Genomic DNA, 22,762 nt, shown 5'->3' with positions numbered 1-22,762 from the left:
ATGAGCGCCGGGTGAAGACCAAAGAACCCATCTCAGTCCATAGATGAATATATGACCATACAATTCTTACTTGTCCATTTTTTCTTCAGTGGTAGTTCAATTCCGGGTTTGCCCTGAGATTGCATCGACATCGGCACTCTGGTACGGGACACTCAACGTGACGTGCGAACCACTGCCGCGCATGATCTAAATGTAGTACGTGCTCGCATTTCAGACAGAAAGTTGGGAACCTAGCCGCAACCTTCTTTTCAGGATCTGTAGCAGCCTCAGGCTTGTCGCTACGAGAAACGCCAACGACCTCGAGGCATACGACGCAACGGGGCAGGTGGCGACCGCAATTTGGACACGCGACGCCGGATTTCATGCTGGTTGCCATCAGAGGATTTCGGAGACCTGTGACGGGCGGCTGACTAGCCCCTGCTTTGGAGAGTTCGTACTCGGCGTCGCAATAGACGCAGCGAAGTGCAATTTGTCGCGATGGCGGCTTTACCGTGGGGACGCCATCGCGTTTGCTCTTTTTGGTGCTCTCGACCTCGAATTTGGTACGGTGATAGAAGGCTTTGTGACGCTGCAGATACGCCCTGTAGGCATTCCGCCATGCATGGCAACGATAGTCATCAATGTAGCGGGGCGCGCAGATCGATGTGATCAAGGTTGCTGTCTGGACATCGTTGAACTTCTCAACGTATTTGGCCAGAATATCCACTAGCCTCTCCGTGATTCCTGTCAACACAATGCCCTCGACATCTCCTGTGTGCACCGTTCTAGCAACTTGCTTCTCGAGCCATTTGGTGAGGATCTCGTCATCGAGATGTCGGAAAGCCACGAATGTGCGTTCTCTCAAAGGTAGCGAATCCTGGTTGGCAATTGTTTCCCAGTTATTAGTAGCGATGAGGGATGATATCGCCCGCAGATATGGGTCCGTTTTGGAAGCAACGGCATCGTCGAAATCGAGTTGTTCTTTAGCCAAATCCACGTCCCCGCGCCCAATAAGTTGCAAGGCAAGTGATACGAAGAGAAGTTCTGGATACTCCGTACTGGCACGCTTCAGAATTTGAATGGCCTCTTTCGTATCACCCCTGAACAGCGCATGGGCAGTTGCCATGGTGTGCCATGAAGATGTACGTTCAGATACAGGCGTTTTGGTAAAATCAGTAAGGTCGCTCTGGTTGGACCTACCCCAGCCGCAGATTCGCAAACAGGCTTGTCGATGAGCTGGCCACTTTGTTCCAGCACCTTCATATTTTGGAACGCCGAACTGCTTGATGATAGACTGTAGGCATCGTTCCCAGGCGGCTCTATCAGGGACAGCCATACCTTCGGCCAGTCTTGTCGAACCTTGTTGCCCGAGGTCATTGGCCCATATGGTGCGAGTTCCCATGTAACTTAAGTCTATTCCCATAGCCACCATACCTTCGTCTTCTGCATCTTGCTCGGCACCAGTAATCCAGTCCCAGACATCTCGAATCCAGGGATCATCCGACGCTATATCTCTATTCGCGGCGAAGTCGAACAAGTACTTGTCGCTCGCTCGGAGCAATGCCACATGGTCCAAAAGAGCATGGGCATGTTTGGGGAAGCCTGCGGTCTCCTGTGTTGAACTGAGCAGCCGCTCGTGTAGTTGCCGGTTGGAGGGCGGTCCGGGGCGATCTATCGATAGATCATCCATCTCCTGAGTCATATCTTCGAGACTAGCATTCCGCTTCCCATTCTTTCCGCTAGGTTTACTTTCTTTCTGGAATTCTCTGGCAAATTGTCTTAAGGCGCGCAGTTTCTCCGCCGTAGATGTGGCATTGGTGTACGTTTCAGGTAGTGTCTTGTTACTCGTCTCTGCATCTTGAGTCTTGTGGTACTCCGAAGGCTGCGATGATAGAATACCGTTCACTACCGCGTCGACATCTGCTGGTGTGGATCCAAATATAGGTATGTCGGAAAGTGCCTCCTTGACGAGCAGCGGGCCAACCATCTCAGGGAATTGCGACGCCTCAAATTGCATGAGATCATGATATGAACCGGGCTCTGTTCTTCGTCAGTGCAAGTCCAAGTTTACATCAATGGAAATAGTGAGACTAACCTTCAATACCTCTGTACGGCGGTTGCCAAGGAACCATGTCATATACATGGTCAGTGGCGTGGGAGGGTTTCTCCAGGATGTCGAAAGCACCGTTAGCACGTAAAACAATAGCCCTCGGCGTTAGAGCCGGAGAATCGACAGTCACCCAGTCGAAAGACACTATCCGGTCATTTCGCTTGTCATGGCTAGAGTAGCCCAAATCAAGCTCATAAGACCATCGTACCTGCAGCAGCTCAGGGCTGCCTTCGTATTCCATACTGGGTGTCGTGAACTCTCTATGCAAGTCTAGGACCTTGAGCTGACCAGTGCGAGACAATACACCAAGCAAGCCTCTCTGATCTCGACAAAAGCGCAAAGAACGAATCAGCGAGTGCTTATCTGCGAACTGTTCTGGCTCAAAGTCGATTGCCTGATCCAGCTTCAAAGCAGCACCCCAAGGCAAATCATCGGAATCCACAGCTTCCAGATATGATGGAGATGACGACGAGCGAGATGTAGCCCGCCGATCCCAAACGACGACACTTGGCTGGTCCAAAGCTGTTGAGGCAAAATAATTGGGATCTTTGTAGTCAATGGACAAGTTATTGTTCATCTTGGTGGGGTACGTGATAACAGCGCCATGGGGATCTAGAACAGTGTCAATCTTCTGTGTGTGTTTCCAGCATTCAGGGATATTACGCACCACGAAGATCATATATACGAATGCCTTGGTTTTTAATTCCCGCTGCAAGTGTCTGAGGCGAATCCTCGAAGAACTTGACACTCGAGACGGCCACGCTCGGCTCCAGTCGGTGAACAGGCTCAAGGATGCTGGAGTTGTCCATGGCGAAGCCGGGGATATTCGCATCAATAGGGGAAGCACGACTGACATCCCAGATATGAAGACATTGGTCATTTCTGACACGCTCAAGACCGACGGCCAGCAGGCTGCCCGTATTAAAGGCTACCGCATGACACAGGCGATTTACACGGAGGTTTAACTCCATGTAAGCATTTGAGTCATCATCCACTCGGAGCAGATTGACGACACCAGAGGAGGTGCCGACAGCCACCAGGCCTGGTATGGAAGGTGACCAGTCATATGTGGTCAAGGGAGGGAAGTCATCGTGTTTGGTGCGTTTTTTGAAGTCGAACTGGCCGCGCTGTGCATGACCGGTGGCCTCATAAAACTGAACAACACGATGCTGCAGATTGACGTGAAGAAAACTGTCGTAGGCAGCGTTGGGCGACCATTTGATGAGTCCTGGCTCCGGGCGATCCATGGCCTCGGTCTTGCGGCCCTTTCTATAGGGTCATGTAACAGCTGTGATTGATTTCCAGCACGTTCAACAGTGTATCGATTGCCTATACGATGCAACTCATATGGCCCCGAGAGTGGTAGGTGAGTTCAATTAGCATGTTTCTCTTGGCCACAGCAAAGATGGGGAGCCTTATGAAGAACGAAGAATCCCGTAAATGCTCTTCGAACAATTCAATTGAGCTGGAGGCTCGCAGTGTGAGAGCTATCAATCATCAACCCATCGCAGGACCCAGCTTCCCAGTGAGCTGTGAGCTGGTGCCATGTACCTGTACAAGCTACCTTCTCTCATTGGTAAAGCGGGGCTGGGGTCAAGAGGGTCCACAGCGGAAGCAATTGCTACTTTTCTCCGGGTCCGCCAAAAAGTTCAATGTTCATGGGCAGGCGCGATCTACAACTTGTAAGAGGCCCCTCCTAAATTATCAGTTTATCGCCGTTAGAATTGCAGCAAAATCCCAAACCAACAGACAATAATTAGTCGTGACGAAAGCTTGCAGCCAAATACAGCATAAACAAAACACTACCGGCAGTCTCAAGATGGGAGACGTCAAGAGAAAGCATTCCGATGGCGATGCCGGCTCGCAGGCACCGAAACGTCGCAAGAATCTGAATGGCAAAGTTTCTAAGGCCCGGCCAGATAACATCAATTGGTTGAAGAAGCGAGCCCGAAACATCGAACGCCAGTTCCGGTCTGCCCAGAAACTCCCGGCGGATAAGCGAAACGAACTCGAGCGCGAACTCGCCCACTCCAAGCAAAAGATCCAAGAAGCCAGCAATGAGAAGCAAAGGAAGCAAATGATCACGAAGTACCACATGGTGCGATTCTTTGGTAAGTTATGGCTCTTAGCCTGGAGGAAAGCATAGGCTGACTTGAAACACACAGAGCGCAAGAAGGCCGACAAGCTTGCCAAGCAGATCCTGAAGCAACTTCGCGCATGCGAGGACAAAGAAGAGCGAACACAATTAGAGAAGGACCTTCACGTCGCAGAAATCGACGGCCAATACGCCAGGAATTTCCCCTATCTCGAACCCTATATCAGTCTCTACCCCGTCAAAGCATCGAGCCCCCGCGACAAAAGATGGCGAACAAACAGAAACCGCGAGCAAAGCAGCGCAAGCTCTGAGAACTGAGCGGCCACCGATATGGCACGAGATAGAGCAAGCAGTGAAAGAAGGCACACCGGCAGTGATCGCACTGCGAGAACGCGACATACGCAAGGGTGAGACTCGCGCTTCGAAGGGATCCAAGGCCCAAGACGCAAAAACATCTTCTTCGAAAGACGGTAAACAAAAGGACGTAAAGATGAAGGACTCTATATCGAAGCCTGACGAGGACAGCGATGATGATAGCGATGGTGGGTTCTTCGAAGGGGCGTAAAGCCATGCGGAAATGGAACCCCCCAGAATGAAGCCTGTATGCATGAAGATCAATTGATACCCCAAACGCCGAAAAGAGGCGGCCTGTATTTGCTATGTTCTGTGAGTATGGCCTAGAAAATGTGTGATGACGACTGCGACGAGATATTGGAGATTAGATGCAGTGGCGACTTAAAACTTGTCATCCCAAGTCGTTTGTCCCTCGCATCCGAACAATGAATGCAACAGTGTAAGCAGGCGGGTATACGGCAGGTGTGTGTGTGCATAGCTGCAGGATAATCGGAAAGCGTCCTCAGCCGACAAACGGCCCAAACAAAATCGAGGCGACCAGCGCTTGCCTCGTGTCTTCGTTCGCGTTTATTCGTTTGGACGAGGAAACGAGGATGATGCGATTTTCTTACATAGCAATGACAACTCGTCGGTCACGGGCTTGAGATAAAAACGATTAACTAAATCGGAGGCATTCTTGATCGGTTCATTCTGTTACATACTCTTCATATTCTCATCCCTCAATTAGTTTTACTTCGCAACGACATATGCAGCCTGATCACGGCGCCATAACAAGAGGCCGCCGCTGCAGTTCACTTTCCTTGAGGCGTTACCCAACTAAACTTCCAAACCCCACCAACCAACTTCATGTAAGACCTCCATGCCATTCCATGAGCTCATTCATCACTTCGCTCGCGAAAACGTAATGAGTACGGCAAACCGGAATGTTTTCTAATCGAGAGAAAAAAAGCACAGAGAGCACTCCCAAGATGTCTTCGTCGTTGGGCGCAAACGTCTACAGCGACATCCTGCAGTGGGTGAACATGCAGCAGCAGCTCGAAATCACAGGCCAGTCCTCCACCATGACAACCGCCCAGCGCAAAGCCGTCAAGGACCTGCACCAGCTCATCAAGCCCCGGGGCCCCGTGACGGAGCCCGAGCTGGGAAGGCAGGACTGGATTGGATTGTTGAATCGTGCGTAACGAAAGGCATTTTTATTTACTATGTTTGCGATCCTTCATACTAACAATACCCTGCTACACCTAGGCTACCGTCAAGCCAAGCCGGTCTCGACGGGCATAGTTTTCACTGATGAGCCCGTTGAGGACCACCCGGCGCCCCTGCGCTGGCACTGCTACTGTCAAATCGCCGAGCACACGCAGTCTTTCCCGAACGCGGCGAGGGGCTGCGACCCGGACACGGGTCTTCCGCCCTCGTTCGCCAAGAAGCAGACCGCGAAGCACTATGCCGCGAAGTGCGCCGTCGAGTGGCTCGTGACGCAAGGCCTCATGCCGTTGAAACTCGCTGGAGAGATACCCGGTGCAGCTGCCCTTAGAGCTGGTGCTGCATCGTCATCGAAGACGACGTCGACGACGGCATCACGGCCATTGTCAATATCTTCGAACTCGTCGTCCCCTGAAGCTAAGAGGCAGAAAATGACGACGTCGGAAATGGATCAGTTGTCGTCGATGATTAAAATGGAGCAAGGACTGGGTAGATCTACAACTACGACGACTGATGATACTGATATGGCAGGAGCATCGTCATCCACCACCGAAATGAAACGCCAGTCCCTCCCAGATACTCCCGCCACTGCCCATACCCCACAGCAACACCAGGAACAAAAGTCCCGGATGAATCCCCTCAGCTCCTCGCCGCAAAACAGCAGCGCCAGCAACAGTAGCGGCGGAACCCCCGTCGTCGCTCCCTCAGAGCTCGGCACATCACCGCCGACCAACACTAAAACCCACCCCAAAGTCCCCTCCGAGGCCGAGGAAGGGGAGGGGAACGAGAATGGTGGAAGACGGCTCACGGCGCAAGTGGCCGATCTCTGCAAGGCGCTGGGCCTGGGCGCGCCGCGCTACGAGGTGACGGCGGACCCGGAGCGCCCCGGTTACTTCTCGGGCCACCCCGTCTTCCACTCGATGCTCGAGGCAGGCCACTTCCCCCACGGCACGGGCTACGTCGAGAACGTCATCGGCAAGAATAACGCCAAGGAGGAGATAGCGAAGCGCGTGCTGGTGGTGCTGCGCAGGATCAAGCATGAGCGCGACATGATCAAGCGCGAGATAATGGCGGATTTGGTCCCGGCAGTAGACTGCACTAATGAGTAGGATCTGCTCTGTCTTACTCTTCTATTGGCCTCTGCCTTCGTGTGCGTTGGTTTATTATTTGTCTTCCGCAGTTGGTTGTAGCCAGGCTCCATGATGTTAATGACGGCAATGGTTTCGATGACTTGGAGGGCGGGCGTTTTCAGGGCCATTCCTAAGAATTACATACTTACTTACATAACCAAGGTCAATTTCTAATAGGCATCGTTACTTATTACTCGTTAGATTTGCTGTTATGAATTCACGATGGAGCTCAAGTGATTGATGATGTTAGCATTAAAGCTATTGTTTCTGATATGATGTGAACCTGGTCATGACCGTGTAATCCTGATCTCATGCAATTGCTAACGAGGATATTTTACCACTCGCTCCTCCCCTCCTGTGTATCGTCTGCCGGCAAGCCTTCCAGATTCTTATGCAAAATGAAGAAACAGGGAAAACCAAAACAGTCTAGTCTACCAGGGGATTCCTACAAATTCGTTGTGCTGGTTTGGGGAGCACCAACTTAAATGACTCGGTCATTCTTCGCGAAGCATCCGTGTCGTTGTATAAAATGCTCGCTCCCAAGTCCATCGTCGAACTCACGGGTAATATGCTGTAGCTCACAAAATCTGGGGAACCATCCATCACGCCAAAGCACTGAAAACCTGTAAGTGGTCTTTCAGGGGTATCATCGTCGTCAAATCAAGCACCGTAAGCGCCCTTGGCCCTTGCACCGTTATCGTCCCTTCCCGCAAAGATCCTCCTGCCTCGAAAGCCCCTCTGCGTCATCGTCGTAGGCCTTGCCCTGCCCGAGTGCCTTATCGTCTATTCGTTCATTTGACACCAGGGGTGATCAAGTACTTGCGTAATATCATAACGCTGAGAGAGGTCGCGGTTGAGCATACAGCGGATGAGATCAATACTCTCGTCGCTGATTGTGTAGGGAACCCGCAAATCACGGTCCATGATCTCATCGATGCTGTAAAACGGGTTCTCCTTGTAGATGATGGTGTAGAGAAGAATACCAAGGGCCCAAACGTCTTGTTCCTTGCCACCATAAGGTTTGCCTGCCAGGACTTCGGGGGCCGCATAATCTGCGAACTAGTTAGCACTCATATCAATTATAGGATGAGGAAATCAGAGTTGGCGTACCTATGGTGCCTACGAATACATCGAATGGCCCACTCTTGATGTACGCTGCACTGCCGAAGTCGATGAGCTTGATATGGCCCTCGCCATCCAATATCACATTCTCGTCCTTGATATCACGATGCACAACCTTTGCCTTAATGTGAAGGTGGTGCACAGCTTTGGCCACCTGGGTAAAAAATGCTGCGGCACTCGTCTTCTTCCATGTTGGCGCGCAGCTCGATATAGTCGAAGAGATCCATGCCTGGCAATCCGTGAGGTACCATCTCTATATAGTAGTTGGTATCGTCCTCAAAGAAGTCTTCCATCTCCTGGATGTTGGGATGCTTGAGTCCGTCCCTGCGAAGATAATCCAAGACGTGGATCTCCAGAGGCACTGTACCCAGGCGTCGATCCCGGGTCCAGGTGTCGACAAGAATGCGCCGCTTGGTCACATATTTCAAGACCACCTTCCGACCATCGCCATACTTGTAGCGCGCCAATTTGACCTGGCCATACGCACCCTGGCCCATTTCCTCCAGTATGACAAAGTCTTCAATCGATTTCTTGCCTGTGTGTGGCTCGACAACTTGTGGCACAGGCATTGCGGGCTGTTCCGGCTTCGCAGTGCCTGTAATTTTAGCGGCTGCGTTCTTTGCCACCTCCTTGAGCTGCTGTGCCAACATGGTAGCCGCGGAGGCTTTGCGAGGCTCGTCGGAGTCAGATCCAACGTCTTGTGGTGTTGGCGCCGTTGTTTGTCCCGGCGAGGGCTGATGCAGTGGTGTTGCGTTGCCAGACAAAAGTGGTGAGCCAGTTGCAGTAGCAGTCGTTCTCGGCGCATGGAGGTGTCTGGAATAAGTAATCCACAAGGCATAAACTATTTCGGGACCGTGTTCGGTTATAGTTTCCTCTATCGGAGAAGACTCGTCTTCGCTCGCACCACTATCATGACCAGACCGTTTCTCACTTTTGACAACTCGCATTTGGACATCGATCTTGAGTGATGTCCCGTCCCTGTGCTTGGCGGGCAGTCCTTCGGGGTTGAGGAAATTGGTTGTGGCATCAGGCCGCCCGCCTCGAACGGCGTGGAATGCGGCTGCTTTTCGGAAACTGTGTTCAGGTATGACGATACCATCGTGCAGGTCGACGCCCTCTTGCTCGATTAGTATCGTGACGATCCTATCGAAATCGGGAATTAGTGTGTTGATTGGAAGGCCTTCCGATTTCTCGTAGCCGAAAAGAGCACCACAGAAAACCGAATTTGAGCTCTTGATCTTCATCTCGTTTGGCTCAACGACCACTATTCCTGCAATATGAGGAAAACTTGATACACGCAGTTCCGTCTCACCCATAGTCTGGTGGATTGTTGCTGGAATGTTGGCCATACCGCTATTGCGGCAAGTGAAATATCTACGTCTCGCGATTTGCGCATAGTCGATAGCACCATAACGGGGGTCGATCCCTTGGCGAGGTATCCGAGGTATAAGCTTTCCCACATCCATACCAGGTTGCAGCATCTCGTCGCCGAATAGAGGTCCTGTTTCGCCCCTGATCTTGGTAACAGTACCCTCCTCATCTAAAGTCAGAAAGGCAACATCTTCGTGGATTTCTTCGAGAACCCATATCAACCCAATTCTCTTTTCTTTCACCCAGAGACTTGCGGATCCTGTTGCGCCGTTTCGCTTTTGTATTGGCACCACATCGCCACACAAGAGAACACCTCTAGATTTTGAGGAGCCGTGATTGCTGTCAACTCGCGACTTGGACGGCGTCGCATCTCCGCTGTGCACAGTCTGTGCTCTGCGAACTGGGGCTTTCGGCGGCTGCGATCTTGAATTGGGCTTACTCAGAAGCTGTGCAGTAATACCGCCACGTCCCCCCTAATAGATTCGATCCACTCGTTGGCGGTGGCGACGTAGGGGTTTCCTGGGCCGGGGCTTTGCACACCTCAGCTTCAGCATGCGTAAGTTTGCTCTCTAGCCAAGCCCGCCTCTCCACTTGCACGACTTCTAAAATGCCCATCTTCCGAACTTCAGCCTTGGTGACACCGAATACCAGACAGGCTAAATCATTGGCAGCTACAATAGTCCAAGGAGGCTTCGATTCAGTGGTGAATATGGCTTGCGCAGCAGGAACCCATCTCGTAGAGTGTCCATGTACTGCAGAGCCAAGGCCTGGGGGACCGTTGAAGGTAGGCTGTGACGACAGCGTCGGAGACAGTAGTGCCTCGGGATATGCCGATATTGTCGATCCAGCCTGACCATGTACAAAGGGCTGGGCCATTGCGTCCATCAGCTTTTGTTGCATGGACACGGGGGCCACATCTGTGTAGGTTCGTTTCAGACTAGGCTTTCTGGAGCATGGTGGTGAAGTCTTGGCAGTTGTCGCAGTGGCGGCACTTTCGTTTGTTGGAGTACGAGATGAAGCTTCGGAATCTGTCTGATCTTTCACCGTGGGCACCGGTTTCGAGGTCTGTTCGTCCTTGAGCTTGGCAAGGGTTTCCGTTGCCGATTCCGCCACCCGAGCTCTTGGATCTGCAGGAGAGACTATGGGAGTGGCGTATGAGTCGGGACTACTCGTCCTGGGAATGAAGTCCTTCTCAAATATATTTTCCCCGGACATATCAGGAGGTCCAGTCAAAGCTCCGGGTAAGAAGGATGCCTCCGAATTTGGTAGGTTACCGGCACCTACCAGCTGTGCCTTTGCCAGCAGATCAAGCATGCTCTGTGTCTCTAAATCACCAGTTAACCGAGCCTGCGCGCTCGCCATTGCAGCATTCGATGCTACGGCCCAGCCCATTTTATCTCTCATGAACTCTATCGATCGCTTCAGGACATTCTGGCGGTTGTGAATGAAGTCTTCGGACTGGTGTGCAAACGAGAAAGAGTGCAGCGATTCGGATGGAAAGCGCGAGAGATCTTCGGTGAAGCTGGGAGAGGCGGGACCGGAAGATAGGCCTGAAGGCATCATCGAGACCATAGATGACGACCTCGGGATGCCAGCAGAGGGACTTCGGGAAGATGCAGCAGAGGAAGGTAAGGTGGGAGTACGCATGGGCTGGTGCTGACGAATGCGTCGCAGACCGGATAGACCGAGGCCATGGTCGTGGTCTGTTATGAGGGAAGACCTATACTCGCAAATCATCAATACAACATTCGTAAAAAGATATATTTATTTCTGTCTATGTGGCATTGGTATGGCCAGGTGCGTAAGGCAATGGCTGTGCAAGACGCGGAGTGTGACCAACGCAAGGAAGTGCAGGCAAAGGACCTGGTGCATGTGATGTAGCCTAGACAGTGAAAGGATGTTGTACAGGTGGCTAACACAGCTGAGCCAACAGGCACATGCCTGCCGCTCAAATGTACAATGTACGGTGGGCTTCGGGGAGAGTCAAGCTCGGGGTACAGTCGTTTGGAGGGGCGGTAATAATAACGAACTTGGAGGGGGAATGGGGACGGGTTCGCACCTTGTGACCGAGTCATAGTCTGCACTAAGTCCTGATCCCGCGTCGAAGGAAAATCGTACTCTCGATGTCGACTCCTGCTGTCGGTCGAAGGCCTCTGTGTCTTCGGAAACGACAGCGAGATTTCCGGTGCTTCGGTTCTTGGGAATCTGCAAGGTAGGCGAGAGCTTGTTCCGGCCGCGGCCGCGTTGTGGCTCTCCATCATGAGGCTTGTCGTCGGAGTCGGCGCCTTTTATCGAACCATGTCCATCAGTTCCCATTCCTAAAAGTTGCGAAGAAAAGCAAAGTTTCTTAGGAGGGGAGCTGGGGCCAGTGTTGAAATCTGCAGTCGCCGTGGGGGAGGTTGAAGGTGGTGGTGTTGGGAGTTTGCAGGTCTGGAGTCGCAACGATTCTAAAACTCACCGTGTCCCTGGTTCCCCCCATGAAAATGTTTCATAATTGATCGCAAGTGGAAGAATTATACAATGAGGCCGCGTGGGAGCTCAAAGGAAGAGCAAGCGGGGGGGCCAAGTTGTCTTTTCCAAGGAAGAGGAATGGTCGATGAGGATTAGGTAGGAATCGATCCAATCCAAGCCTCGAGAAAACGACAATGGCGCAAGGCGGGTTGGGGCCAGTCAGTGCACTGCGACAGGCAGGCGGATTGCAGCACCGACGAAGGGTGGCGGCTACCGGGTGATGGGCGTCGAATGCGCGGTGCGCGCGGGGTAAAGTCAGGTAGGTTAGGTGCTTAGGTTCGTGGGATTAGGCAGGTAACCTTCCTTTTAGTGGTCGGGTGTGGCAGCGACGGAAGCCTTGGGGAATGGGCTGGTAAGTCGTACAAGTCCAAAAGAGCAGTTGTTTGGGCTAAAAGAAAGCAGTCCAGGAATGGTGTCAGCCCGAGGTCCAGTCCAGCCAGGAGATGGAAGAGGAAGAGAAGGTGCTCGCCCTCTTTTCATACTTTAAGAGACGCAAGCCTCGCACCAGCAGAGAAAAGAACGGACCTTCGTTGAGGCAAATTGATTAATCCCCGATGGTGATCACTTGAAAAGAAAACAAAAAGAATGTAGACAAGTGGTTACCTTCAAAGTATACTTGGAGAGACTGCACATCCGCGAATACGACGGGGGCAACAAAGATGTTTTCCGAAGTGGTTGTCGACTTGTTGACTTGTTGATTTGACTTGGTTTTCTTCGTCTCATGAGCCGTCTCGGGGAGTAAAGATTTACCTTCGGAGCTATGATTGGGTCCCCATGCTGTTAGTCAGGTGCTTAAAGCTGCTTCACGATGCCTGTTGCTTTACCAACAGTAGGGTAAGGTGCGGAACCTATTCCTCAAACTCACTGGCCAGGTCAGGGTTTTCCTTCCTAGACAGCAGATGAATCAAGGTAGGGGATCCTGTCCTTTGGCGCTCCTTTGCCTCCTTTGCACGTACAGCGTGGTGGTCGGTAGCGGTAGGGTTGTTTGCTTTGCTTCGCAGAGTAAAAGATTGCAGGTGCCGGCTTTCCCGTCTAATACAAGTAAGCTGTTGGCTGCTGTGCACGTGTTGGGCTCTTCGTATCAGTCCACCTGCCCAAAGATCTTAAGTTGAACAAACACGGCTAGAGCCGCACCTTGTATCATGGAAACTGAAAGCTCACGATGTGCCTCTGTCCTGACAATTCCCACGCTCTGAGCTGGACGTTTTCTGCGGGTTTTGCGAGCAGTTGTCTCTTCTATTATGAAATCGGCCCTGGCTGAACCCTCGGATCAGGGACTTGCCTGTCGTACTTAGCCTCCTGCCTCAGTGGGGAAAAGTGAGGCGTGAGAGAAAAACACGAAGAATAAGTTGTGGAATCAGAGGCTTTGCTTTGCAGTCCAGAGTGGAATAGAGGAGCCAGGCACAGGAAACCTATTTCTGGTAGGCTTACGGAGTAGAATAACAATGTATCTGCCAAAAGCTCCAGAAATACTTCTTGTTAGGCCAAACAGGTTCTGTATGCTTGCAGTAGTTTCAAGACAACAAGCAAAACAGATACCCACGTACATAGATATATCCCTTATCCTCCTACAAAAGTCTGTATCGCTGGTTCACCGACAAACAACGCCCAACCGAGAATCAAAAGGCAGCCATCGTGTGTTATGATGTCACACTGCACGCCTTTCGCAGGATGATACAGCTGCAAAGGGCTAGAGGTCTTCTTCTCGTCGACATCATCCTCTGCTGGACCCGCTTCGCAACTTGCTGCTAGGGAAGTAAGGGTAGCAGGCGGCCTTCGATTCTCCACTGAGACCCTTTCTCGAAAACGTGCCAAGCCGCGCGCCACAGGCGGCTTGGGGTAGAAGGGTTTGTATGGAGTCGGGAGGTTTACGTCAAGCTCCTTTGGTGCTAGGGGAATGCAGCAGCACATCGTCATGGCCGTGATGCAAAGCCCTTCTGATTTGACCGCGGAAGGTTGCTTGTGCAGCTGCTGTACGTATATTCGACGCAGTTCGATAAGCGGCGCCACCATTCAACAACGATCCAATGATCCAATTGTCAATTCCCGTCAGGTCGGTTGTGCAAGTGAGCATCATAGGAGTGTGGGGGCACATGTGTAGGACGGACAATTCGCCGCATCGTGCGCTTTTATCCGCGCTGCTACTGGTTGGCGGGGTTGTCCCGATGTCTGTATCGCGCACCCATCGATGTAGATAATTGCTTGTTTGGAGTAAATGATCTTCGCAATTGTCATGATTGAGACCGAGAAGCTATCTAGAGGAACTGGAATGACAACATCCCACCTCCGATATCTTTACCTGGCATCAATCTAGAGGGCTCTCAGATTGCATTTGAGCCTGGACAAAGATACGAAGTAACTACCCACGCGACAGAGAAACAGACGAAGCATTGCCAATATGGCCTGGAACTGTACTTATCGCAGGCGTGAGCGGGCTACATTTCATGGGATCCCCAGGGGAATATTTAATGTGTCGATATTGAAAAGTCACACATGTATCTTGCGTTCAGGTGCTCCATCTCTGGGTGTCACTCAACCACAGAAACAATTATAGCTTGGATAAAAACTCCCGTTGGACTTCTTTCCAGTGGAGCCTCTTCAACTAGAGATGGGGGGGATATATATACACGGGGTATATGCTTTTCTATTTGCCTCTCGCTAGATTCGATCACGAGCGAGGGGAACACTGCTCAAAGGCTCACCTGATATGATATTCCCTCTTTCTTTCCAATGCAATACCATGCCATTGGTGTACATATTTTTGGACCATTACCATGTCAGTCCATATAATGTGTAAATGAGCTTCTTTAATGAACCCAAGCTTTATATACTTGTCCTGACAACAAGATAGGTGTCACGTAGCGATTATAGTAAGGCCTTAGGGCAAAGTACACTATCCGTTCTATAAAAATGATAACTAAATATGCTATTAACTACTTATTTGGATTAACTAGAGCTATTACCAAAATTTGGTGTAGCTAGTCAATGTCCTACTACATCATGTTACCAGGGTAAAACAACTAACAAGAATTTGAGTCTTGAGGACAGGCCTTAATTTAAAGTCCGAAGTGATTCGACTTGCCTACGGATATTGAAGCAGCCGATTGACCTTTCAACTAAAACTCCGGTCACCCAAGGACAATACAAACAACTCCTTGATGTCCGTTACAAGCTTCATATTCATGGCGAGTCAAGGTCCCCCGGGCCAAACCCGATGGCGGACCCCACATGCTGGAATATCATCAATCGATCACCACCTACTAAAAGCCACCCTGAGCGGTCAAATAATCAACATGAGTCGTTCCAACCAACCATGCGCTTGTTTTTGAAGGTAACAGAAACATAAGCCCGCTTTGTTCAGCAATTTGTCGCATTTGATATGCTGCTCTGTATACCCCGTTAGCGAAATGCCCGCTGCTATAATGTACTGGTCACTCGCGGGCTTGTTGAACTAGGGAACATGAACGACACTTGCCTCAACATATCACTTGAGTATACCAAGTATAAGCGATACTTTCTATCCCACTAGCTGAGAGAAACTGGAGAATGAGGTGCGGGGACCTCTGTTGCCCCAGCTTTTTCCAACAACGGCCTTCACTGAATTGTACGCCGTCTGTAAACCTACTTTAGTCTAGTACCTCAGGAATCCTCAAGGCCGAACAGAATGAGAGTGAGAACAAAACGTGTGTAGGGTATGTATTTGCTATATTCAACAGCACTTATCATTAGGCCCTTTTGGCTGCATATTATCTGCGGCCGTACCATACCCATGACCCAATGTGAGTGACTTGTCTCAGATAGGGCAAAGCGAATGTGGCTTGCCCGAGAAGCAAGAAGCAGGCAGGTCTCATAGGCTCGAACCCCTTGGCCTACGGTAGCGCATCTGTACGAAGGGACCCCGTTGAGGTCTTTCTGCAGCCAGCTGCATAAATGTCCCACAAATCACCTGCTCATATTCTGTCGGGGAAGATGGGTTGAGGCCATAATAGTACAGGCAGACAGGCCAGTACGGGAAGGTGTCGCGTCTTTTGAGTCTTTTGGGTCTTTTGGGGGTGTTGTGGTTCGGAAGCCACTTGAGCTGAGCCGTCTCTGGGCCGGGCCAGACTCGCATGGTTTGTGGCTCTACAGTTCTGTAAGTCGGTATAGAAATTAGCGTTCTAGGCTGGGGGCCTGCAAGGTAAGCCTGCATCTCACACCAGATAGACATGGCAGACCCGTTCCAGCACCCGCGCATCTCCCTCTGACTGCACAAGAAAGCCAGAGGAAATCGCCAGAACGACGAAACACGCACAACCTGGCGTTGGTTGGGCAGGTGTCCAGATGACAGGGCCGCATGCGAATCATTTGATAAGAGCGGAAGATGCAGCCATTCGAGGGCACTCGAGGCACAGGCGTATGATCCAGCCCAGCCTTTTGTTGACCATCTGAACAACTTTCACCCATCTCTCAGCTGGACAGATCCAGTAGCCAGAAGGGGGTTAGGAATAGTTAGTTGGGGTCGCTGGGCGAAGTCAAGCGCACATCTCGCATCACATTCGAACGATGGAGGTGTGGAGGGCGGGCAGCGCCAAGACACACCATGCATAGAACAAGAACATTCCTTTCCCCTCCGGGCCCTCACCCCCTGCCCCCGTCCACCTTCTGGCTCCTCTCCCCTCACGGGCTGCGCGGGAAAAACAAGGGTCTTCGGTTCTGGGTTCTGGGTGCTCACTCCCCCACCATTGGCGTCCCTCTTCTGCTGCCCCTCTATTGGATCCCTTGTGTTTGTTTTCTCCACGATAACGCCCGTACGTCTGGATGGTTGGATGTTTCCCGTCCGAATTGCAATGGCATGGTCAGATGGGCAGAAATGGAGCCGTTGTCTGCTGTTCTACCAGGCATTCCCATGTTGGCTGTATCCTGAGAAGAGATCAATCGCTGGTAACCCTCGACCTTGCCGCCTTGCTTTTGCTTCCACCGAGCTTCAACAAGGTGCGCTGTGGGTTGCAGCTTATCTTTAACCCTCTCTGCTCGCATGCTCGCTTGCCCATTCACTCTCGTATATATATAACCGGGCGAGTCAGCTGGAGACGTACCGACTTTCGCGTTCGCTCCGACCGAGTCAAATACTAGAGCCCAGTAGCTGCCACGCCAGATCCAACACGAGCCGGAACAGGAGACCGATAGCTTGTTTCCCCGGTCGTGGCCAAGAAACCAACCATTCACACCTGTCCATCAGTGGAGCTGCTCTGAGGTCTTTTCAACCGTTTGGGCTACTGCTATATATCCATCTTCCCCTATACTAGCCGTCCTCCCACGCTCCATGCTCCACATGCACCTCGCCTCGTCGGAATTCTCAGCCTCTAGTTTATACGAGTCTCAGGCACCCCGACACTCTCCATCCTATCGTCCCTTATAGAACGCCCGCCTCGCTCATTCTTACTCCCTCTAGAGATTCCAGGGAGTGTTCCTGCATCTAGAAACCTAGCTGGGACATCGCTGCGAGACATCAACTGCTTTTGACTCTTTCGTGGACGTCAATCATTCACTTTTAGTTTCGTTCACTCTCCAAATACTCGTCCGCCCCGCATTCCGCCCAACCCTTCTGATACTGTCCTGCCATTAACAGCATCTGCTGCTGGCAACTCAGGAGGGAATGTTGCTGTGAAGAGGCTTGCCTGGTTCATCCTGTCCTTGAATTTCGCATTGTGCGCTTTGTTCAATCTACGTTACTGTACGATTAGCTGCTCGGTTTCGCAGCTATGGCGGATATTTCGGCAAATATGCAAACTCCAAGCCTGGTTGAAGAGACGGTGAATGAGGAATTACCGGGTGTAACTCAACCTGAGGGTCCCATCAAAGGAAAGCGTCGGCAGCGGCTCCTGCAAGGGATTCAGCGTATCTCTTCGTCCTCGTCGTTGCAGCAGCTGAAACGCTCTCGCACGTCGCAATCACCCTACGCCAATCGGGGCAGCTTGTCGTGTGTTAGTCTATCAGGACATCACTCGCCTTTTGCTCAGTATCCATCGGGGGCGGCTTCCCCTGGATACCTTGCTCATACCTCTCCCGGCACCCCGACGACCGAATACGCCAACTTCGAGGACATCGAAACACGGCGTGCAGTCCGAAAACTTGCACATGGATCTTCGCCATGCCTAGTGCCAAACTCGATCGCTTTGCCTGCCGAACTCGTCACGAACCGCACACGAAGGGCGCCTTATGAGTTCTGGGCTAAGATGCCTGATGAGATACGGGTACATATACTGTCTTTTCTCGAACCGAAAGAGCTTGTTCGCATGTCGGTACTCAGCAAGGAGTTCCATAGATATTGCTTTGATGGCCAGTTGTGGACCAACTTTGACGCCACGGACTTCTATAAGGACATCCCAGGTGCATCCCTAGCCAAGATTATCACCGCTGCCGGCCCGTTTGTCAAGGATCTCAACTTGAGAGGATGTGTTCAAGTCGAGCACGAAAAGAAGACAGAGGTTATTGTCAAGGCATGCCGGAATCTGGTCAACGCAACTCTTGAAGGATGCCGTAACCTTCCAGGTGCCACTTTGCATTCTCTGATCAAGGCCAACGAGCGACTCGCGAATCTCAATCTTACCGGTCTGCCTGTTGTGAGCAACAGTACCTGCAAGATCATCTCCCAGCACTGCCCGCAGCTGGAGAGCTTTAATGTATCCTGGTGCAAATCTATGGATGCCAAGGGCATCAGAATGGTGGTCCTCGGCTGCCCCAAGCTTCGGGACCTACGGGCTGGTGAGATCAGGGGCTTCGATAACATAGAAGTCGCTAAGTCCATTTTCGAGACGAATCGCCTTGAGCGTCTAGTTTTAAGTGGCTGCACGGAATTGAACGACCAGACACTCCAAACTATGATCCATGGCATCAAACCTCCTGTGGACATACTCACGGATAGGCCGATCGTGCCGGCTAGAAAGCTGCGCCACCTGGATTTGAGTCGCTGCAAGAACCTGACCGACCGCGGTGTTGGAGCCATAGCCCATCTCATGCCCGACCTGGAAGGGTTGCGACTCAGCGGCTGCAACGCTATAACAGATTCCCCGCTGGAGAAAATCGTAGCCAGCACTCCGCGTCTTACACACCTCGAATTGGAAGATCTGGCTGAGCTTACAAACGGGTTTCTCTCCAAGCATTTGGCAAAGGCACCATGTGCGTCCAAGCTCGAGCACCTGTCCGTCGGCTACTGCGAGAGCATCAGCGATACGGGTATGATACCAGTCATCAAGAGCTGTACCAATCTCAAGAATATCGAGATGGACAATACTCGCATTGGTGATCTCGTGCTCGCCGAAGCTTCCGCCATGGTTCGATCCCGCGCTGCCCGCTCATCAACCTACGAGGCGCGACCGTATGTAGGTCTGCGCTTGGTTGTTTACGATTGCTCCTTGGTCTCCTGGACCGGCATTCGCGAGGTGCTCTCTTGGAACGCCGAGATCCGCCAGCCTTCTGGGACCACGCCAACCTACCCCACCGAGATCATCGGCCTCAAGTGCTTGTATAGCTGGCAACAGACCGTGGACCAGCACACGCAGAGAGTTCTGCGGGGCGACTTCCTCGCCGCCGGCAGGCTGGAGCGAAAGTGGGCGGACTACATGCAGGCAAACGAGGAGGCCGGTTTGAGTGGTGCGGGCGTCCGCCGCCGGAGACGACGAGCGCGTGAGGCTCAGCAGTTGCATGCGGACGAGGAAGGCGCCGGCGCTGGACGGCGGCGCGCAAGGACGATGGCATCGTCTTGTGCTATCATGTAGATCGGTGCATTCATTCATTTATGGCGCAACAGGGTAAACATGATACATGTGATGGTTCTCGGTGTTACGGCTTCTTCTTTGATGAGCGTTACGGCAAGGAGTTATCGTGTACAGGGGGCGGGTTCAAGAATTACTTATTTCGCTCTTTCGACAACTTGCACAGATTCAGGGTCACATGTTCCAGGTAGCTTTTGGAGAATTAGATTGTTCTTATACGACCTTTATCACCAACATGACTTGACATCTATCTTGCATCTTCTATTGCTATGTCCTTGTCCTCTTAGAGAGGGAAAAAGAGGATTTCATACGACTTACTACATGCGGACTCGGAGAAGCACGTTAATTGGTTGGGCGGTGCCGAGGTTCGATTCCTTGTATTCATCCACGTGATCCACTTCCAAATGGACTCCTTCGGAATATCGTGACGCGGAGGCCACTCCGCTTAAGTTGTTGATGTTGAATCAACTTGGACATTAGTATTTGCTTGTCCTTGAAAGTGCTTGTCGCCTGCCATATTCGTCATTCGAAGGCGCCAGTCTTCCAACCGATTGACGCAAAAAGAAAGAGTTCGAGGATATTTTTTACCTGCTTAAAATAGCAAGGTGCCACCACCACCACCCATCAACTATTTATCCCTGACAATGTTAGTCGAGTCCATAGCGCAATCGCAACGACTTTCAGGCTTGCCACAAGCCTCCTCCGTCCACCGCGCTCCTTTCCAATCTTGCTTCTCGAAACTGATAGTGGCAACAAAGTTCCAGCGGCTTCGTTGAGTGGTAGTTTGGAGCTACGTTCTTAGATCAACCGGATTTCCTCGAATGTCTTTGGAGGTCATCTACGTTACCCGGCATGGGGTAGGTAAGACGGCGAGGGGGGGTTAGAGTTCATCCTTGGGCATCCTTCGTTTGTTCAGCCGCGAGACAGGCCGCCTCCTCCTTCCTGCATCTTCATTCACAATTCCCACATGTCTTGATCTTATGCCGGTATTCCCTGCACCATAGCAGAGCCAGGCTGAGACTAACGCGAGCACCATCAACAAATGAACTGGGCCGGTCTAAGGTCTGGGACGGAGAAGCTGACTACTCTTGACAGTTTCGCCCGGCCTTCAATGTCGACCCGGCCACTGGGACTTACTCATTGGCGATCCGGTCGCCCACTGGATTGCCCACCGACCCTCCCCCTAACATCGTATGGCGTCGATCAGGCCAATGACCTGGCGCAGCACCTACTCCAGGTCGATCCGCCAATCGATCAGGTCTATTCTAGCCCCTACTATCGTTGTCTGCAGACAATCTCCCCCTTTGTAGCATTGAAACTAAAAAAGCGCAAGGATGTTGCTGCAGCAGATACAGATGCAGCTGCTGCAGGTGATGGGCGGCGCCCCCGACAACAGCAACCATCATCGATTTCCTCGTCTCCCTCCCCTCTTCCGATCCAGGGGAAGGAGGGGGAGGAAAGGGAGGGCCGGGAATCCGCGTAGAGGCAGGTATCAGCGAATGGTACGGGCTCGCCCCATGGGAACACCCTACGTCTGCGCCCCTGGCGGAGCTGACCACGCTCTTCCCCGCTGCCCCCCTCGACGACCAGTACAGGTCCCGGGTGGTACCGCCGCGGCACGGCGAGTCCATCGCGCAGCTGCACGACAGAGTTGCCGCCGCCATAGGAGCCATCATCGAGCAGAGCGACCGCGAGGGCGCCAGGGCGATCGTCCTAAACACCCACGCCGCTGTAATGATCGCCCTAGGACGGGTGCTGACGGGGCGCATGCCGACCAGCGTCGACGAGGAGGACTTCAAGGCCTTCACCTGCGGGCTCAGCATCTATCGTCGTCGACCTTCAAGGGTACGTCTAATGATGATTCTACAGAGTATTAAAAAAACAAAAGAAAACACATAAAACACCTCACGCTGCTCTAAAGCAAGATTTCATATCTCCACCCACTTGCTATGCCGGGAGACTTGCATAAGGGGCAATTACACATCTGCAAATTGGGGGCTGCTGATCGCGTCTGGAGAGCATCATGACTAATACTGTGATTGGTTGCCTATGCAGACACCGACAGGAGTACCTCAGGCTCCGCCCAGCGGAAACTTTCCCGTGTCAACTCAGAGCGCCAATCGAAACGCGGCCTGGGCTGATGGCTCCGGCGTATGCGGTGGCTGGGACTGCCAGGCAAATTCAGACTGCTCTTTCCTCCGAGGGGGCGAAGAGCGAGGATGGTAAGTGTTGCTCCTTTTATGTTTACTCATACATTTTTGCTTATTATGCAACCCCGATGGTGCGATGACTGGCCGTGTATCCGAACCTTTCACTCACATTCGTACAGGCGATTTTCCGGGGACGAGGACTTCGTGTCCCTTGGCAGCGGAACGCTCGAGGACGCCCGTGCTGGGCTCGGAGTCATTGTCGAGAAGGGGGAGAGTAGTGGTAACAATAGCAGCCAGCCCGGAAGATCTAAGCTGTAGATGTGTGCTAGAATGACAAACTGGGAAGTGGACCTGGAGGAGAAGGAGCCTTTGCCTGCCCCGGGTTGGGTAGCGCCACCGACCAAAGGGAGCTCAAGTCTCCGAGCGGATTTCCCAGTTCACCCACAGCATCAGCGGCGGACTTGCGCCCGCATACCAGGATCTCATGAGTAGATAGATGAAGGTGCCTGCTTTCTACCTAGTATAATCTCCCGTTGCTTTCTGTACAGTTCCAGAAACAACCCTAGCAGATGATCGTTAGCTTCTAGTACGATCAAGAACCCCAGTCGTCGATCGATGGCTTGCCACTTTCATCGATCATGTTATATCTTTTATGACATGTCGCAGATGGGGTTTCAAAACAAATGCAGCCATCAGGGGACTAGATCGTCTCCCCAGATCAGCTGAAGGGTATCTTCAGGCATATATCTACAATAGCGCCCTAGTGTGCTGCTGCTGGCTGGCCTTTTCGAAGCTAAGATAAGTGAGACAGTGCTATAAGCCAGGGGAGGAGACGATGGGTAAAGCAGCAGCATGCTCTTAAGTCCGATGGCTGCAGCAAACACCACAGCTGCTGTACTGATGAAGCTTCTTGCATATCATATCATTTACACCCCCCTCTGTGATCAACCAAGTCATATGATGGACGACGATTATGGTATGTT

At 52.0% G+C, this 22,762-nt stretch overlaps 6 protein-coding genes across 6 annotated transcripts; 4 read left to right on the top strand and 2 right to left on the bottom strand.

Annotated features, from left to right (window-relative positions):
• Positions 1-85: 85 nt before the first annotated feature.
• On the bottom strand, positions 86-3,336 carry PG998_002504 (WD repeat domain-containing protein; the record flags this gene model as incomplete). Its single annotated transcript, XM_066869322.1, has 3 exons — positions 86-2,019; positions 2,075-2,701; positions 2,757-3,336. 3 exons carry the CDS (start codon positions 3,334-3,336, stop codon positions 86-88), a joined length of 3,141 nt encoding a protein of 1,046 aa, XP_066737737.1.
• A 572-nt stretch (positions 3,337-3,908) lies between these two features.
• Positions 3,909-4,502, top strand: PG998_002503 (rRNA-processing efg-1; the record flags this gene model as incomplete). Its single annotated transcript, XM_066869321.1, has 2 exons — positions 3,909-4,200; positions 4,255-4,502. 2 exons carry the CDS (start codon positions 3,909-3,911, stop codon positions 4,500-4,502), a joined length of 540 nt encoding a protein of 179 aa, XP_066737736.1.
• Positions 4,503-5,506: 1,004 nt separating this feature from the next.
• On the top strand, positions 5,507-6,850 carry PG998_002502 (uncharacterized protein; the record flags this gene model as incomplete). Its single annotated transcript, XM_066869320.1, has 2 exons — positions 5,507-5,711; positions 5,784-6,850. The coding sequence occupies 2 exons, from the start codon at positions 5,507-5,509 to the stop codon at positions 6,848-6,850; spliced, it is 1,272 nt and encodes a 423-aa protein (XP_066737735.1).
• An 804-nt stretch (positions 6,851-7,654) lies between these two features.
• Positions 7,655-11,856, bottom strand: PG998_002501 (uncharacterized protein; the record flags this gene model as incomplete). Its single annotated transcript, XM_066869319.1, is given in 6 exon segments — positions 7,655-7,923; positions 7,982-8,137; positions 8,148-9,787; positions 9,804-11,084; positions 11,424-11,682; positions 11,823-11,856. The coding sequence occupies 6 exon segments, from the start codon at positions 11,854-11,856 to the stop codon at positions 7,655-7,657; spliced, it is 3,639 nt and encodes a 1,212-aa protein (XP_066737734.1).
• A 5,781-nt stretch (positions 11,857-17,637) lies between these two features.
• On the top strand, positions 17,638-19,632 carry PG998_002500 (uncharacterized protein; the record flags this gene model as incomplete). The annotated part of the gene is made up of 1 exon (XM_066869318.1): positions 17,638-19,632. The coding sequence occupies one exon, from the start codon at positions 17,638-17,640 to the stop codon at positions 19,630-19,632; it is 1,995 nt and encodes a 664-aa protein (XP_066737733.1).
• A 1,039-nt stretch (positions 19,633-20,671) lies between these two features.
• Positions 20,672-22,097, top strand: PG998_002499 (uncharacterized protein; the record flags this gene model as incomplete). Its single annotated transcript, XM_066869317.1, has 4 exons — positions 20,672-20,999; positions 21,071-21,474; positions 21,685-21,851; positions 21,959-22,097. 4 exons carry the CDS (start codon positions 20,672-20,674, stop codon positions 22,095-22,097), a joined length of 1,038 nt encoding a protein of 345 aa, XP_066737732.1.
• Positions 22,098-22,762: the final 665 nt, after the last annotated feature.

Source organism: Apiospora kogelbergensis (assembly GCF_038363985.1).
Source record: "Apiospora kogelbergensis strain CBS 113332 chromosome Unknown utg000001l_segment0_segment0, whole genome shotgun sequence".
NCBI classification, from domain to species: Eukaryota; Fungi; Ascomycota; class Sordariomycetes; order Amphisphaeriales; family Apiosporaceae; genus Apiospora; species Apiospora kogelbergensis.
This window is presented reverse-complemented; position numbering and strand designations above follow the sequence as displayed.